At 41.1% G+C, this 17,904-nt stretch overlaps 3 protein-coding genes across 10 annotated transcripts; 1 reads left to right on the top strand and 2 right to left on the bottom strand.

Annotated features, from left to right (window-relative positions):
• The first annotated feature begins 156 nt into the window (after positions 1-156).
• On the top strand, positions 157-601 carry LOC102395196 (cytochrome c oxidase subunit 7A2, mitochondrial-like). Its single transcript, XM_044941288.1, has one exon. The coding sequence runs from the start codon at positions 196-198 to the stop codon at positions 445-447; it is 252 nt and encodes an 83-aa protein (XP_044797223.1). The 5' UTR covers positions 157-195; the 3' UTR covers positions 448-601.
• A 1,529-nt stretch (positions 602-2,130) lies between these two features.
• Positions 2,131-17,141, bottom strand: PTHLH (parathyroid hormone like hormone). 8 transcript variants are annotated; one of them, XM_006079531.4, is made up of 6 exons: positions 16,906-17,131; positions 14,492-14,727; positions 14,137-14,160; positions 13,818-13,940; positions 6,935-7,357; positions 2,131-2,611 (listed from the first exon to the last, which is right to left on the bottom strand). In XM_006079531.4, exons 4-6 carry the CDS (start codon positions 13,916-13,918, stop codon positions 2,602-2,604), a joined length of 534 nt encoding a protein of 177 aa, XP_006079593.1. In that variant the 5' UTR covers positions 13,919-13,940; positions 14,137-14,160; positions 14,492-14,727; positions 16,906-17,131; the 3' UTR covers positions 2,131-2,601.
• On the bottom strand, positions 14,551-15,216 carry LOC112584383 (collagen alpha-1(I) chain). Its single transcript, XM_025282495.1, has one exon. It carries the CDS (start codon positions 15,214-15,216, stop codon positions 14,551-14,553), a length of 666 nt encoding a protein of 221 aa, XP_025138280.1.
• Positions 17,142-17,904: the final 763 nt, after the last annotated feature.

Consider the following 17,904-nt stretch of genomic DNA (forward strand, 5'->3'; position numbering starts at 1 on the left):
ATAGACTATTTGTGAAGAAAAGCTTAAATATGATTTGAATCTGATGTTTCCCTGCTGTAATGTCCAGGTATTTACCAAATTAGTGTTTAAAAAACACTTTTCATGTGAATAACATAAGGATTTGGTGCAGTCTTAAGATTTAGAGTTTCAGCTGGTGGTCAGTTGTCGCGGTTGGTGGGCAGTAACTGAGCCAAGATGCTACGGAATCTTCTGGCTCTCCATCAGATTGCTAAGAGGACCATAAGTACTGCTTCACGCAGGCAGTTTGAAAATAAGGTTCCAGAGAAACAAAAGCTGTTTCAGGAGGATAATGGAATTCCAGTGCATCTGAAGGGTGGGATAGCTGATGCCCTCCTGTATAGAGCCACCATGATTCTCACAGTTGGTGGAACGGCATGTGCCATGTATGAACTGGCTGTGGCTTCATTTCCCAAGAAGCAGGATTGACTTGAATTTATCCTCCCAGCAATCAGTTGGTTCAATTCCATTCGGCTCTCTGTGGGCCAGTAATCTGATACATAACCGGGTTCTTTGGGGATCAATATTTATTGACTTGTATTAGCTGCCACCAATAAAGCAGTCTTTACCATGAAAAAAAAAATTATTAGAGTTTCAGACAGAATTTTGAAAATGTTTAATTATATCTGGTTTTAAGACTTTCCAAGCTAGTTGCTTTAGACAGGTTTAGTGTATTGGTCTTAACATCTGCATATTCCTTACAAATATCCAACAAATTCATGATTGAAGATAAGCACAGACTCTCTTGTTTGCTTACTAACATGTGTTCAGCATTCTTCTTTTAATTTTCAAATAATTTTTAAAGATTTATTTTGAATGTGGACCATTTTTAAACTCTTTGTTGAATTTGTTACAATACTGCTTCTGTTTTATGTTTTGGTATTTTGGCCACGAGGAATGTGGGACTTTAGCTCACCAGTCAGGTATCGAACATGCATCCCTTGCATTGGAAGGCAAAGTCTTAACCACTGGACTACCAGGGAAGTCCTTGGTTCAACATTCTTACCCAAAATAGTAAGATGGGTCCTGTTTTGAAGGCTGTGAGCCTCAAGTGAAATTATGAATAAGTTCAGTGTTAGAATATTCCTCCCAGAAACATTATCCTACTCATATCCAGCTCAGACTAATCTCTCCCTATGTGGTTTCCCCCTGTTTTTAAAAGTTATTAGAATTTTGGATTATCTCAGTTTCTTGAATACAGCATTTTAGTTATCTCATGTACATGTATGTATTCTCTACCCACTGGAGAGAGTGTCTTTGGGGCATTTAGAACTTTCTGGGTATCCCCCAAACATCTAACAGATTCTTAACGTGATACTGAGCCTAAACAAATGACTTCCTATAGGCCTTCTGTTTTGCTGTGTTGTTTCTTCACTGATTAGTTCTCAGATGCAAAGAAAAAGATTCTATGGAAAGAATGTATTTGTGTTTTCATTTGAAAATAGAAGTAGAAACAACCAAGATGATATGCAAAATGGAAAGGGGATTGCATGTGGTATTACATATGTGCTGTTTGCAACCATGGTCCCTGGAAGTGGGATGTCCCAGGAAAGACATCTTCACCAGTGAAGGCTCTTTGAATTGCCACGTATCTATCTCCCAAACCTGAGTCTCTCTTCATTTACTGGTAGAAAGGTTAACCCAGGTAGAATTCTCAAGCAGCTCTTACTATTGACCAATAAGGGCAAGCTCTCTCAAATTAAACCTTACATTGGGTAAAATTACCCCTGGCCTTAAAGTTCTTGACTTCCTCTCTCCCTGTTTTTCAGCTCTGGCTAACTCTCTGGACTAAGTTTCTTTAATTTTTTTCTCCTGACTTTTCTCTGCCCTCTCCACTCTTCACTTTGAATTGGATGTACTTCATAAAATGATGCCTAGATAACTCAGCCATTCCACTGAATTGAACTTAAATATTGGACAAAATAATTAAAACCACATTTTAAGTGGTTTTAAACTAAAAGCTAATGTGAAAATGTTGGAATTTGTACCAATATAGACATATTAAACTTAAGACCATATTCAAATACAGTTAAAAATTACATCATGTTCCTTCTACTAGAAATCTTAAAGGATATATATACATATATATATAATTCACCTTCTGAGTCATGATGTAATTTAGATTATATTTTATTAGACATTCTTTACAAATTTAAAATACTGCTATTTTTACATGCACAGAGGAAAATCAGTTTGGATAATTATATTTAGGCATTCATTAAGATCAACCACAAAATAAAGACACTTTATTGTGTCATTTATCAACATACTTGATATGTATATCTAAAGTGCATTATGTTACAAAAAATATAGAAATTCAGCAGCACCAAGATACATTTACAAAATAAATACATCAGTTGACAAAATAAATTATGGTAAATGTGATAATAATAATTGGATTAGCCTTGGCAAAAAAAAAAATATTCACAATAACCAATGTGCAGTTTCATAGAGCAATGGGGGAGACAGTTTTATTCCAATGCATTTACAATATTTACAGACAATAAATATTTCTAATACTTTCCACATGTTCATTATTACAGAATCCTGCAATACGTCTTCTGAAGGTCTCTGCTGAAAAATTCAATACCTCCTGCAAAGAGAAAGAAGCAAAAAAAAAAAAAGAGGAGAAAACAGGTTAATTTTCCTTGTAAATGAAGAGACATAAAATAAAGATGTAAATTAAGGACCATAGAAACACAATGAAAACTGATTCAGGGGACTTCTTGTAAATATCTTTCCAAAAGGTGCCTGTGGGATCTACCCAACTCTCCAGAACCCTCTGCCAAAGGCAGGCTCTTTAATCTGATCTAATGATCAATGTAATACAGAAAGGAATATGGGTCTGCATTTCTAATTATACTCTGTCAGGAAAAGGAGACCCTTTGAGAATTTTCCAAAGCTGCTAACTGGCAAGTTTGGGAAGAGGAGGGATACATCTGAGAATTCAGAATAAGGCCAGGTTGTGTTATCCATCATTAAATACACCTTGCTTAGAAGTTTATTCCCCAGGGATGCCCGACAGAGGTGATGCAAAGGTTGCTTATTCTTTTCAGGTTCTCATTTGGCCAATCTCTTACTCAGATTAATGGGCTGTTGTGAGGGTTGAGTGTGTGATTTGGGGTAAATGTTAGAAGGATGAGTAATTAAAGTATGTTTGGCTGATGATTTGAGGATGAGGATATCGGTCCTTCTTCAGCTGTTCTTAAATACTAATGAATAAAATTATTTTTGGATTTTTGTTTTTGAAGCCAAAACTAAGATAGAATTGCTGCTAGTTTTTTGACTGGATCTTACGTTAGAAATTGGGAAAGCCTATTTTAAATTAGAGAATAGGAATCTATTAATTCAAAAGTACAAAATAGCAATATTTCACATCACTGTGTTTGTTTTATTACCCAGAATAAGTTTCCACTTGGGACTGACATGTTTTCTAACCCTTCTAAGCACTATAATGACAGTATTTTCAGATGTGTGTGCTTAGTTGTTCAGTTGTGTGCACTTCTTTGTGACCCCATGGACTGTAGCTTGCCAGGCTCCTCTGTCCATGGAATTCTCCAGGCAAGAACACTGGAGTGGAGAAGCCATCTCCTTCTCCAGGGGATCTTCCTGACCCAGGGATTGAACCCGGGTCTCCTACATTGCTGGCGGATTGTTTACTGTCTAAGGCACCAAGGAAGCCCATTTTAAGACTAGTGGCTTTTTCTCTGCTTCTCTCTCTGCTTTTTTCTTCTCTGTGTGTGGTCTATTTCAGGGAATACCTACTGGTGTCAAAGAAACCAACTATGGAACAACTAGGAACAACAGCTACGGAATGGAAGCAGTTGGCTGCATCACTGCATTAACAGCCAAAATTTTACATGTCAGACCTGCATGATTGTGTGACCCACCCACAAGCAAACTCTTGACAATTTAGGAATTGTATGTGCAGCTTGAAGAATGAAAAGCAAGTTTAGCATTTAGAGTGTTTTAACGTCTTAAGGAATTGACCTCTTCAAGAATTTTGTTTGGAATGAGAAAACAGTAACAGAGGAAAAAAATAGTTTACTATTAAAGTTTTTAAATGGTGGGCAGATATGGATGGATGTTATGAATAAAGTCTGAAAGGCAACTGTCAAACTCAATCATTTGGGTATTGTACTGATTGTAAAATGTTTTGGTACTAAATGGCATCTAGTGAATTGTATTTAAGAGTAACACAAGCAAGGAGGGAATGAATAGCCTCTTGAACAATTTATTCCTCAGAAAGAAAGAAAAAGGAAATACATTAAAGGACTAAGGAAAAGATCTTTTAATTATATTTCACCCTGCCGGCCAGTTTGTTTGTTATCCTTCCTTCTGATTTCCCTTGGACAAAGGCATGTAGTGGGATAGTCAGGTAAAATATATACCATGACCTAAAAGTGTATGTATAAGCGTATTACTCATATGAGCATGACAACACTTTAGAGCTCTTCTGAGTGCTTAAAAGCTTTCATTTTTTTTACATCAGTGTTTACCAAGGTAAATTATATGAGTCCCACTCTATCTGGACATCTCACGTGCAACATCAAAAATTCTAAAATATAATTTCCAAAATTTAAACCTGTATATTTGCCACTGAATGGTTCATGTAAGAGGATCCATACAGTGTAGGCTCAATAGTTTCTCTTAAGAAATACCACCACGATTACATATTGTAATAAAGTTCATGGTTGCCGTATCATTAGATCTCTGAGCTCATCGCATTAATGCAAGGAGACTGAAGAGAGGATGTTAATAAAAGGTGAGTTGCTTATAAAACTTTAAAATGGTTATTCTGAAAAGATTCTATTTGGACGACAAAATTTGCATGGTCCCACATGTTCTCATCAGTACACTCCTGAATTTCCCCACTCTTGCCTACACCTCTGTTGGACTGTGGTGAGAGAATGCCAACATTGGCTGCCAAACATAAAGTGCCTTCCACGAACATCTCTCAGAACCAGGGAACAGAAAGGAGAGGCAGAAGTATTCTATTTCTTTCAGTCATAGGTGTGGATTTGATTGGGCACTGCCTAGTTTTTAGTAAATCTACTTTAACTTAGAGACAGTTTGGGGATATGAACTGACAAGGGCTGACTTTCAATTCTCCAGATACTTAAGCGCATTGCAAATTTTAAATGAATAAAATTAATTAAAACATATTTCTACTTCTGTTTATGTATATATACAAAATGGATAAAAGTAGATTTTGGCAATAAAGCCCTTGAATTAGTTATAAATATGTACAATTAGGATCATATCTAAAAATACACTGAATGTGTGCATTAAGCCAAGATTTATAGTTTGTTATCCCTTATATATCCATTAGGTATTTGCAGAATAGATCACTCACTGGGCTAAAGACTCTTCTAGTGCCACTGTCCATTGATTACTAAAGCTGCACTACTTGGCCGATGTCATTATCATTTTATATGCTTTTGAAGGATGGGTTTTGGCAATTTAACTCATATCCCCTTTGAAACATCACGCTGTTATCCAGTCTTTACCAGTCAGAGGAAAGGACTGGAGAAGGGACAGGGGACTCCTTAAATAGCAAGATCGTTAGCTGCATAGAATGCATCCTTGTGTTGTTTCCCCCTTTCTTTTAAACCCCACAGAGGGCTGTACTGGAAAGTAAAAAACGAAAAGATCCCATCAGCAGAAATGCAGAGGTAAAGAGCAGCACCAGCACAGTGCTGGCCTAAGTGTCAAGAAAGGAAGTGAAGCCAGTTCTGAGTGTGGCGCTCAGACACTCCCCGTTGCCAGGTCTGCTCAGCTGCTTTTCCTGTGGAAGGCTTTGGTTTTCAAATCGTATTCTAAACCGAGATGAATACTTACCCCCTTTTTGCCTCACAGAAACACACATACTTAGATAGAGAGATGGATGAATGGATGATAGAGCCAGAATGAAATCTCAAAGCACGTAAACAATAATGAGCTGCGATTTACTGAGCATTTACTCTATGACAGGCATTTAACCCATGTAATCTCATTTAATCTTCACCTGACCCATTGAGGTTGGCACAAGTACCATCTTCATTTTACAGAAGAGGAAATCTGTCTTGAAAGACTAAGGTTGTGAATGTCAATAAATTCAGACCCAAGACTTGAACTTAAGGGTTTCTGGCTCCAAAGTTTGTGAATGTGAACAGCTGCGAGCTAAGGATAAACAAGCCTCATAGATGTGGTTTTATTATTCCTACTACAAAACCCTATAGAAAGTATCTCAACTTGTCAGTGGACAAATAGGTACCTGAGAAAAACTTATGTCCTTCCCAATCTTTACTTAGAAATTTTCAGAAATCATAATTTTTGTTTCATGAACTGGTAGAAAACAGAGTTAAATTCAATTAAGTAAATTCAAAGTCTGTGTGTAAAAATTTAAATTTAATCACATGAAAATAAATTTAATTTTTAATTAAATAAGTTTATTTGTTCATGGTAGGATATTTTTCTGTAGTGTTTGTAGATCATATCAAAGCCTTTCTTTTTTTTTCCCCCCCTTGAAGGGAAAAAAAAAGAAAGAAAAAAAGAAAAATAATCATAAAGTTCGACTTAGTATAAGAGTGGGGTAAATAAATACAGTTCTCTAACAAATGGTTAAAGTGCACAAGCTTCTAAAGCTTGAGGAAAAAGATAAAAGTTGTTAGTAGAGTATTAAAGGATTGGTATTGGGGTTTGCTGGTGGAGAAAGAAGCAAGTGATTAAACCCCTTGTGTGTTGAGGGGCTTAGAGGACATTGCCTTAAGGCAGGCAATATTCTGAGCCATCTTGGTTTTGTAAGCTTTTTAAAGCGCGTGATGGACCGAGGCACAGATAGGAGATTCTAGGTCTGTGCAAGTCAGGGTAGAATGGAGTCTCCACACTGTACTTGGGACACCGAGGAGGGGCTAGGGGCCGGGAAGCTGGTTACCGTGAGTTGAGCTCCAGCGATGTTGCGGAGATGTCAGATAGGTAGTCCTCTTCCAGCCCAGTCCCAGCCACGCCCGAGGTCAGCCAGGCCGACCGAGTTCGCCGTTTCTTCTTTTCCTGCTCCTTGCGTTTTCCAGGCTTGCTTTTCTTTTTCTTGCCAGGCGTCTTCAGTGGCTGCTCTTTGTATGTCTCCACCTTGTTAGTTTCCTGAGTCAGGTATTTGCCCTCATCATCAGACCCAAATCGGACGGGGTGGTTCTTGGTGTTGGGAGCAGGCTTGGAATTGGGGGACACCTCCGAGGTAGCTCTGATTTCGGCTGTGTGAATTTCCGCGATCAGATGGTGGAGGAAGAACCGACGCCTTAAGTCTTGGATGGACTTCCCCTTGTCATGGAGGAGCTGGTGCTCAGACACAGCCCTTTTGCTGTAAAGAGAAAAGAGCAGGAGAGGAAGAAGACAGTGACAGTTTAATATCTGACCGAGACCACAAAGACGTGGGGAAGGCCTTTGAATGGTCTAGTTGGTCCCACAAGCCAAGCTAGAGGGCTGCAAGCTGGCTGAGCAGGGAAGGGAGAGATGGGAAGAGAAGAGCCCGCCTTTAGGAGGCTTCAGCCTAAGTCCCAGCTGTGCTGCTCCCCAGGTCAGTCACCTTGCTGCGAACATGAACATTCTTGGGCCCCTGCGGCCCCATCTTTTTAAAAAGATCAGATTCTACAATGTCTATACTCTCTTCTCAATTTAAAATATTAAGCATCATTGTTTCAAAAATATGGACAGAAACCACTGAGCTTCTTTTCATGGTTTTTGGAGCTGTGTTGCTATGCTATGGTTTTTCCAGTGGTCATGTATGGATGTGAGAGTTGGACTGTGAAGAAGGCTGAGTACCGAAGAATTGATGTTTTTGAACTGTGGTGTTGGAGAAGACTCTTGAGAGTCCCTTGGACTGCAAGGAGATCCAACTCGTCCATTCTGAAGATCAGCCCTGGGATTTCTTTGGAAGGAATGATGCTAAAGCTGAAACTCTAGTACTTTGGCCACCTCATGCAAAGAGTTGACTCATTGGAAAAGACTCTGATGCTGGGAGGGATTGGGGGCAGGAGGAGAAGGGGACGACAGAGGATGAGATGGCTGGATGGCATCACCGACTCGATGGATGTGAGTCTGAGTGAACTCCGGGAGTTGGTGATGGACAGGGAGGCCTGGCGTGCTGCGATTCATGGGGTCGCAAAGAGTCGGACACGACTGAGCAACTGAACTGAACTGGGGAAATAAAGTGTCCTAGTCTGGGAAACAAAAAGGTGGCTGATTTCCCCGAAGTACTCATTCCAGGCATACGTGTGCATGAGCGAGTGTGCATACATGTGCACGAGCAGGCATACATGCACACACACTGATCCCCACTTAAGAAAATAATAATAATATTGAATCTCAAAGAACAGCAAGCTCTACTAGTAAAAGCAAACAAAGTCTGAAGGATGAAGTGAGCTGTGAAGTCTGTCTAGGAAACCACCTGACTAACACACTAAATTTGGACATGATTGATATTAGACTATAGGCTACCAAGAACCTATATATGAAGGCCAACCGTCAGAGCATGCATATTTTTCTGTAAAGTAGTGGGTGGTCTCTTTAAAATGGCTGTCTTTGTGTGTTTAAGTGAGATCATTCTATTTCCTCTGTGCATCATTTTTCTTTTTAATTTAGAATTTCAAATGTATTATCCTTAGGGCTTAATTAAGAAATTCCCTTTTCTATTTGTTCTTTGTCCTAGAAATATCTCTGGGCAAAAATATGAAGTGGTTTTTCTATTAAACAACACTCTAATGAAAATAGAGTGAAAAGAATAATTTTCTATCAGTCTTTTTAGATGACACCCTGACTCTTGCTTAAACGTCCATTCATGTATTCTTTTATTATTCTGTATGTATTAACCAAATTTAAGGATTACATACATGAAGCAGTCATATTATATCTGCTACAACCACACTTTATATAACTTGAATTTCTACCATTGAAATAGCCCTCCAAAGTGGCTCATTTTCAAAAGTTTCTGAAGGCATTTCACAGGGCTGGATCCTGTGTATTTTCCCTCCCCAACACAATGATAGATTTATCTGGTCTCTTATTACTTTCATTGATACAACTTATTTAACTCTTCAGAGAAATATGAGAATAAACAAAACTCTTCATTTTACATATGGGGAAAGTGAAGTTCAGAGATTAAAGGCTTCACACTTGCTACTTCCCTGGTGGCTCAGATGGTAAAGCATCTGTCTACAATGCGGGAGACCTGGGTTCGATCCCTGGGTCGGGAAGATTCCCTGGAGAAGGGAAATGGCAACCCACTCCAGTACTCTTGCCTAGGAAATCCCATGGACGGAGCCTGGTGTCCATGGGATTGCAAAGAATCAGACACGACTGAGCGACCTCACTTCACTTCACATGATAACAGGCAGAACCAGGGCACTCCAAAGATGATGTCTTCTGATTCTAAAACCAAGATTGTTTTCCAACTTCCCCAACCCTTTCTCTTACTGACGTGTATATTGAGGAAACTAGAAGGGAAGGGCATAGAATAAAGAGTCTGTGTTAGGAACCATGGCAATGGGCAAATAGACAGCAATTTATACACTTCCTAGAAGACTGAGCTTGTTGTCTTAAGTACATTTTCATCACCAAAATAAAGAACCAGGATTTCTAGAGTCTGGATTATCACTGAGGGAACAACAGACTGTCTAGTTATATTGTCAATCCAAGAAGAGGAAACCACGGAAGCTGTCATTATTTCTCAGACGTTATAGCCAGAATACCAGCTCTCTTTCAGCATTTTAGTTGTATGCACTGACTTTAAGCCATGTAGCTTGTGCAAAAAAGACATGACTTAATGGAAAGGAATTTAACAGGAACCTGGTTTAAATGAGGCATGAAGGAGTCTCTCTTCCTTTTGGAAGGTGCCACATGTGACCAGATTAAAATTCACTTACTTTGTGGCAATAGTTAGTATCCTGGAAACTTTTAGTGACCTACATGGAGGCTTTGCTACAATAGATTTATATAGTCTAATAATGGTTTTAAAGAACAGGACCAATACACTTACATGTTTCATAAGTATTACACTTTCATAAGTATCTCTTAGCAAAATGTCAAGTTAAAAAGAAGTTCTTACACGTGATCATTTTTACTATCTGGAGCTTTTATTACATTCTCAATTCCTGGCAGATAGCCACTCATCTGTATTGCTCTCCAAATGTATAACACAGCCCATTCTAGCTTACCTTGAAGCCAGACTTTTAATAGTTGGTCTGTTCTAATCAATTCTCCGTTGCTCATGCCTCCTCTGACTGGCACATATGCCTGTCATCCTGGCTAGCCTGTCGTGTGAGTCACAGTGCCTTCCTAGCTCGGGCACTTCACTTTCCCAGGATGGTTCTCATGGGAAATGGAGTGAGCATTCTATCCTTCTGTTTTACAAAAAGCCTACAATATGGTACAACTTTGTCTAGTTTAAAATAGTACATCTCTTGCTGAGGTACAAAGCTTCATTCTGCCTTTGGTGGGTAATTATTAATATAGTAGAAAATACAGATTTTCTTAAATGCCAAATCTGAAATGCTGTAGCATAATTTACTTACTAGTTCAAAGACTTCTGCATTCAAAATATTGTGAAGAATAACTTTCTGGTTGAGCAACTACATTAGAGGATCAGGAATAGCATAGTATCTATACTGTCAACAAGGAATCAGGTCCATGGAGTGTTCTATTTATTTTCCAAATAAGACATTAACTGAGCCAAAAGTAAATGACTAGCATGTACAAACTAGATGTACACAGGTGGTGGGCAATTCCTTCCAAGAGGGAGGCTTTCACTTTAGATAATTCTGAAGTACTTAAGTTGTAAATATGGCGTCAATAATAGTCTGTTACTTTGTATATCTGTACACATTATATAGCACAGTGGTCCACATGGTATTTATTACATCCCCAACATGGAAAAACAAGTGTCCTGCGTTCACAGTTTCCTTTGATTATTATTTTAAAAAATGAAAAAATGTGAAGGAAATGCTTAACCTCTAAATTCAGTCAAAATATAGCTTTTCTGTCTTTAAAAATCACTCTCTAGGGAGTTTTTGGGGAAGAAGATTAAATTTCTAAGGAGCTCTCAAGGAACACAGGGAATAGCTGGAGTGACGGGAATTCCTTTTTTCAGCACAGGAAGAGGCAGCATGCTCATGCTGATGCTAGGCTCCTAAGAGGAAGGAGTCTGGGTTTGAGAAGAAAAGTTCTGTGGTCCATGGAAGAGTCAGGGTCAGGGTGTTAGAGTTAAGATGACTCATCAGAAGTCCCTTCCAACCCAAATGACTCAGTCAGAAGTTATGCTTTTCATTAAGTGGAAGAGACCCAGTCTGGCTCCTAAGCACATCAGTCAGTATGTTTTAGGTTTCTGAATCTGCTGGGGTTCTCTAACTAAAACACAGAGACTGTCACCTGCCAAAAGCCCTGTTCATCTGGACAAGAATGTCCATAGGTCTCCAACTAGTGGCTCAGATGGTAAAGAATCCACCTGCAATCCAGGAGAACCAGGTTTGATCACTGGGTTGGGAAGATCCCCTGGAGATCTTCAACCTGGCAACCTACTCCAGTATTCATGCCTAGGAAATCCCATGGACAGAGGAGCCCGGTGGACTATAGTCCATGGGATCGCAAAGAGTCGGACACGACTGAGGAACTAACACAGCCTCACTGAGTAAAGTCCTTTTAGACTCACAGGTCCAGAAGATTCACAACTTATATTGCCATGGCCTGGGAATTGTTACTGTTGTAGTAGTTTCCTCTCCTTTAAAAGTTAGCCCTTTTTTAGCAAACGTCTAAAGCAGTTTTCCTAATACTTGGTGTGAAAAGTAATTGGGGGGTAATATGATTTGATTATATGTTAAAAATTTCTTTTAAGATACTATGCTGATTTATTGTAATAGCAGACTAATGTTTTGTCTAGCACACAAAAACGTACTGTTACTTGGCAATAATGCAAAAATAAATGACTTGTTTTTTTTTTAAAGAACTCCATTTGGCTGTAATAATTTGATGAAACATGTTTATCTGCTGATGATTTCAGCCTCCATGAAAAACCATGGCTGTAATGTGATGATCTATTAGCCATTAACTATAAGAATGTTTTGTGGTAGTTTTATAACCATGTGCTGAGTGTGAGTGTTTAACTGCAATATTATATTTCACCCACAAACAAAACTATAACAGAGACTCTGGCTGCTAAGTGGTTTCTGATGTGTATTTTGCAAGGTGCAACAAGGAAAGAGTTAAAAATAGCCTCTAGAACTAACTTAGCACCATTTTAATGCCATAACTGTAGATTTAATCATGGTCGATTTACTGTTTCTCAAAAGAGAAAACAGGTATTTCTTAAGCAACTGTAAAGAAAAAAAAAATTGGCTCTGTTCCAAGACAGTATTTCTTGGCCAAATAAATACAGTATTTAAGAGTGCTTTTAAAATTTTAGGCTTCATTTATATTTATATATGGATTTTACATAACTGAATTAAATATGAGTCTCAAAATGAGCAAATAATCTGAAGACAATTTCCAGAAATACATCAGCAATATCTTGATTTGAAGAATACAATGCAGCTTTATCTTCAGTACAACGTTCTACACAATTTGCCTTAGGAGATTCATAATAGATTTTCATTTCGGTGCCAAGGTTCAGACATGTCTAAGATAATTTCATTTAAGGATTTTCTGCTTTAATAATAATAGACCAAGGGCACATATAAAAAGTTGCCTTTTGGTACACCCTTGGGAATTTACAAGGAAGCACCAGGAACCTGATTGTAAATATTAGATATTGCTATTTTTATTGTTACTGTAAAAGTTCCCCTTAATTCCTTCACCAGAGGCAAACTCGTCTCAGTTCTCAAACTTTCTGGTTTTCCCATCCTGGACACTGAGAGTACAGCTTAAAGATCACCCAAAGATGGTATTACATACATTCATAAACTGCTGGGCCCAACGGATTATGAAGCTAGTGTTACTTTCCCACTTTTCCAAATTTTCAGTCACACAACATGGTGCTATTTCTCTGGTGAGCTTTGATGTATGATTAAAGTCAAAATTATCCTTAAAGAATCACCAAATGAGAATGCCAAGATAACAGATTTTCCGTCTACAATGCAAATATTTGACTGCAGATTGAAGAGCTGTTAGCAATAATTCCAAGGGGGGGAAAAAGCTTCCACGCCTAATACTCATTTTGGAACCGAGCACTCTAGCGTTCTTAAACCGTATCAATACCGATGTTGGAGTTGTGCCATTGCAAAGTTGTTACTACTTCATTATATAATATGCCTACATTATGTAATGTGGTCCGTTTTATATGCTTAAAATTATGTCATTCATAATAAAATTAGATGTAAAGTTTTTGCTTTTCACACAAAACCTGCCACCCACATTCAGTGTGTACGTATACAAGTGCACACACACAGACGTATGCCGCCTGGATACCTCAGCTTCCTGCGAGTTCTTAAGCTTTTTGCAGTCCTCAGGGTTTCAGAATCTTCCCAGGTTCTGAAAATAACCCTTTTCTCTCAGTAGAAGAGATTTTGCTAGAGGGGAATCAGTAAATCGCACCCTCTCATGGAAACACATGAAAGTTGTCTTTTGCCTGTCTCCCGCTGAAGTTTTACCCTGTTCTCCCGCCGGCTTTGAGGACCCGGGCTCAGGTCCGGGCAGGTAGCGGATCTTGCCGCTCTATAAGCCGGGCGAAGAGCATCATGACCGCGGAGGGCCCTCGGCAGCGCCCCAGCCTGGTGACCTCTCCCTTTGGCCTCCCCAGCCCTCACCCGGCGCCCTGGGGAGGATCGGGCACTTACAGTCGGCGGCCGAGCTCCTCCACCGAGCGCCCGCAGGAGGGCACCGAGTAGCTCAGCAGGAACACCGCGACGCTCCATTGCTGAACTAGCCTCCACAGCATCGTATCCTCTCGCTCTGGGGACCTGCAACGGAGAGGAAAGGGGCCCAAAGTGTCAGTCTGGCACCTCCATCTCCCCGCACAACCCCGCTGCCCCCCTTCAGCCTGCTCTTAGAGAGCTTCTTCCACTTCAAGGGCATCTCCCAAGTTGCAAAGAAAAAAAAAAAAAAAAACACACACACACACAAAAAAAACTTTCACTGGAGTCTCCCGGCACTTACTTATTTAGGAATCAGCTACTCCAACTGTGTTTTTTCCACACCACACAGGCAAAAAAGGGACCGAAAAAAGGGGAAGAAAAGAAAAAATCAGAGGCGCCTCCTCCGAAATAATAACCGCAATGAAATGGTTTTATATACGTATCAATGATGAGCAACGTGTTTACACGTCTCCCATAGCAATGTCTAATTAATCTGGCCGGCAGTATCCGGGGTTCGGGGAGCAGGGCTAACTCCTTTCTAAAAAACAGAAGGAAGTTTCCCGCTCCGAAGTCCGCTTCTTTGCGAACTAGGCCGGCTTGTTCCAGAGCCACTTGTAGCGAGACCCGCATATATATATACCTAGCTGTCTGTCTACCTCCTCTGGTGGGCTGGTTGCTTCCGGAAAGTTGACTCCACACACCCTGAGAACAAGTTTTAAGTGCGTGTGTCGTCTATCAGGAGGGCCAGGTGGCGGCGAGGGCGGGTTACCAGCGGCGCAGAGGGGCGGCGGCGGCCCCGCTTCACGGCCGGGGAGGCATGCTGGCCGGGCGGTGCAGGTTGGAAGCGAGTTGAAAGCCGAGCTGGGCAATGTTCACACGCTCTCAGGGAAACCTGCCGGAGAAGTGAGCAAGTCGCAAAGAGGTGGCGCCCTAGGAACGCGCGCGGGCCGAGAGAGGGCGCGGGCGCGCGGGGGGCGGGGGCGGCGACCCGAGCGGGCCCAGCTGGGCCCGAGCGAGCCGAGGGGAGCCCAGAGCTGGGAACGTCCCGCCGGCGGCCCGGAGCCCCTCTCCTACCCCAGCCCCGCCGCCCCCGGCGCTGCCCCGAGCTCGGCCGAGCCCCACCCCGGAGCGCTGGCCCCGCCGCGCTGTCCCGGGACCGGGGGCGAATCCGCACGTTCCCGCCCGGTCCCTCCGGCCCGGGACTCCTCGGCGGATCAGCCAGCGCAAGTCCTGAGGGCGTGCGGACCTCCCGGGGGCAGCCACGACCCCCGGCGCGCAGCTGCAGCCGAGTCCCGCGGGACGCGCGGGCGCCCAGGCCGCCGGGGGCGGTCGGCAAGGAAGAGGCCGAGGAGCCGGGGCGGAGAGCCGGGGCGCCCGGCATCCTCGGCGGGGAGGTCGCGGGCCTCGGGCCAGTGCCTTACAGGAGCCCTAAGCCCGCCTGGGGGGCTCGGGAAGAGCGGTGGGAACCCTCCTCCCCCGTCCTTTCCTGGAAGAAGCTGAGTGGGGAGCCTTGGCTAAGGATGGGGGAATCCTTCGCTTAGAATGGTAAAAATGGTTTCAGACTTCAGGTCGAGATGGCATTTATAAGTGTCTCAGTACAGCTGAGGACTTCTGGAGCCCGTCCAAGCAAGCCCGCTCACAGGATGGAGACCCCGTTTTGAATTGCGGAGGGGGACCGACACTCCTGCGGAGCGCACACGAGCGTCAGGAGTAGAACCCACCCTTTCCCTGCCGATAACCTACTGTCCCCCGCACCCCCCTCCCGCGTCCCCTGTTACATATTCTAGTATGTCTATCCGTGTCGCTTCAGCCCGCAGAAGCAGCGGGACTATTGCTCTAAGCCGCTATGCCTCGGAAAAGCGAAGGGAAAGCAGGGGGTTCTTCCTTAAACTGTTGGGCGGGGAAGAAGGACTGCTCTGAATTACCGGGCAGTATCATCTAGGGAGGGCTTGCAGCGGATGTGAACGCCCGCCCAACGGACTCAGTTCTATCTTTCGGAAATGAACCCGAGTGGTTGGGAACCATTCAAGAGATGTTTGTCTTCGAGACAGACAATCCCACTGGTAGGTTTTAATACTCTGTAGAAGGCTAGTGTGACTTAGAGATGTGAGATGATTTGAGCCTGACCTTTATCAAGCCTGGCTTTCTGGCTGATGCTCCACAAATTTCACCAAGTTTGGGTGAAATAGCGCCCTCTCACTGACCCTCTTTAATCTCTGCTCCGTTTCCCCACCATCAGCTGCCAGCTAACTAGCTTTATCAAACATTTGCTACTTAAGTTGGGTGGGTGTCACCCCTTCTCAGAAGCTGCTATCTCCCTCATTTGATTGCTTTAAGCTTCACACTTAAAAAAAAAAAAAAAAAACAACTTGGCTTCCTCCAGCTTAAAAAAAAAAAACTGGGAATTTCCACAACTTCCCTTGAACGTTTAAGAATTTCTAAATGTTAGACCTGTTTGCAAGGCATGAAAAGATGAAGTATCAGCACTCAGAAATGTTAATCTTTGAACATCTAACACTTTCTGATTTATAATAAATTCTTTCAAAAAGGACGCAGAAGCCTTAATGTAATCGTTAGATCTGAAGGGGGGGGAATCTGTAAAAAAGTAAATCACAAATGAGCTATTTAATACTTGCAAGTTGTTTAACATTAAAATGATAATATTTGCTTCCACAATAAAAAACCCAGAGGTGCTTAGCCAAGTTTCAAACTATCCAGGCTTTAAAAAGTCAACCCTCTCCCAATAAAAGGTTAAAACAAAAATCAGATTGAAAATATTAAATCACTTATGCTGTAAATAAATTCATTATATTCTCATAACATTATAAATTAAAGACTGGCTTCAATAGACTGCTTTGATTTATGTTGCTTTTTCTACTAATTAAACAAAATTGACCTCCCTCCCTCTCCCCCCACCCCCAACACTTTTCTGGTGTTAATGGCAAAACATCTATCAAATATTTTTAGAATTTCCTCTCCTCTACAAAAAAAGAAAATATAGACACAGGAAAAATAAATAGTCTTTATATACTTGAAATACCAAAGCTTTCCTCATAATTTATTACTTTACCTTTTCCTTGATTTACAGTCTTCTCTGCTTCTCTGGCCAAGGAGATCTTTGCAGCAGTCTCTTCCAGAAATAATTTTTTTGTTTTGTTCTTCAAAAAAGTAAAATTAAGTCTTAAATGAATTAAAAATTTCCTGTAAGGAGACTTCTGTTCTCACTCAAGGCAATTATTAGAAAGCAGGTCCGTCTTCTAAAGCAGCCCTGTGTATCACTCAGAGTTGAGATTCTCTTCAAATATACCCTCAATATATACCTTTCTGAGAAGGATATTTTTCTGACATCATAATCTAGTTCCCAATATAATTGAATAACCTTTATGGTAATGCTGAAGACACATGACTGAAATGAGATGACTCCACACTACTGGCTGTTTTTTTTTTTTTTTTTTTTTTTTTTTTTAAGGCTTAGGAATAGAAGATGTGCCAACAGAGCCTGAATGTTTGCTTAGGCCTTGTATCACATAAATGCACCTTAGCAAAGGAGGATTTGAAGTCCAGACTTTAATCTGAAGCCTTGCCATGTGAAGACAGTTTAGCTTGTGAGACCTACACCTACATGAATGCCTAGCCCATGAGCAAGCCCCAGACTTCCATCTTCCCATCTCCAATGGCAACATAATATCCCAATTTTAAAAAGAGATGTTCTAAATTTCTAGGTGTTCTTTTCTCTTAAATTCATGTTTACATAACCAGTTGATGTCTATCTCTAGAGATATCTTCTCTTGCAATTTAGGGGGAAAAAACCTCTAGCATTTATGTTTAGCTTCCTTATCTTTCTTCCATTTTTCCTCCCAGGTTCAAACAAGCAAACAAATAAACATTCAAATGAAAAAAAGGTAGCTTAAACTCTTTAAAAGTGCACCTGGGCTCAGAAATTCCCTTCTTATCACTAATAAACATGCAAATGTAACATTTGCCAATTTCCAAGTTATATCTCTCAAATCCTATGAAACTGAACAACACAATGCATCCTTTCTTTTCTCTCTTTGTTTGCATAAAGAAG

This window comes from Bubalus bubalis, chromosome 4, assembly GCF_019923935.1.
Source record: "Bubalus bubalis isolate 160015118507 breed Murrah chromosome 4, NDDB_SH_1, whole genome shotgun sequence".
NCBI lineage: Eukaryota > Metazoa > Chordata > Mammalia > Artiodactyla > Bovidae > Bubalus > Bubalus bubalis.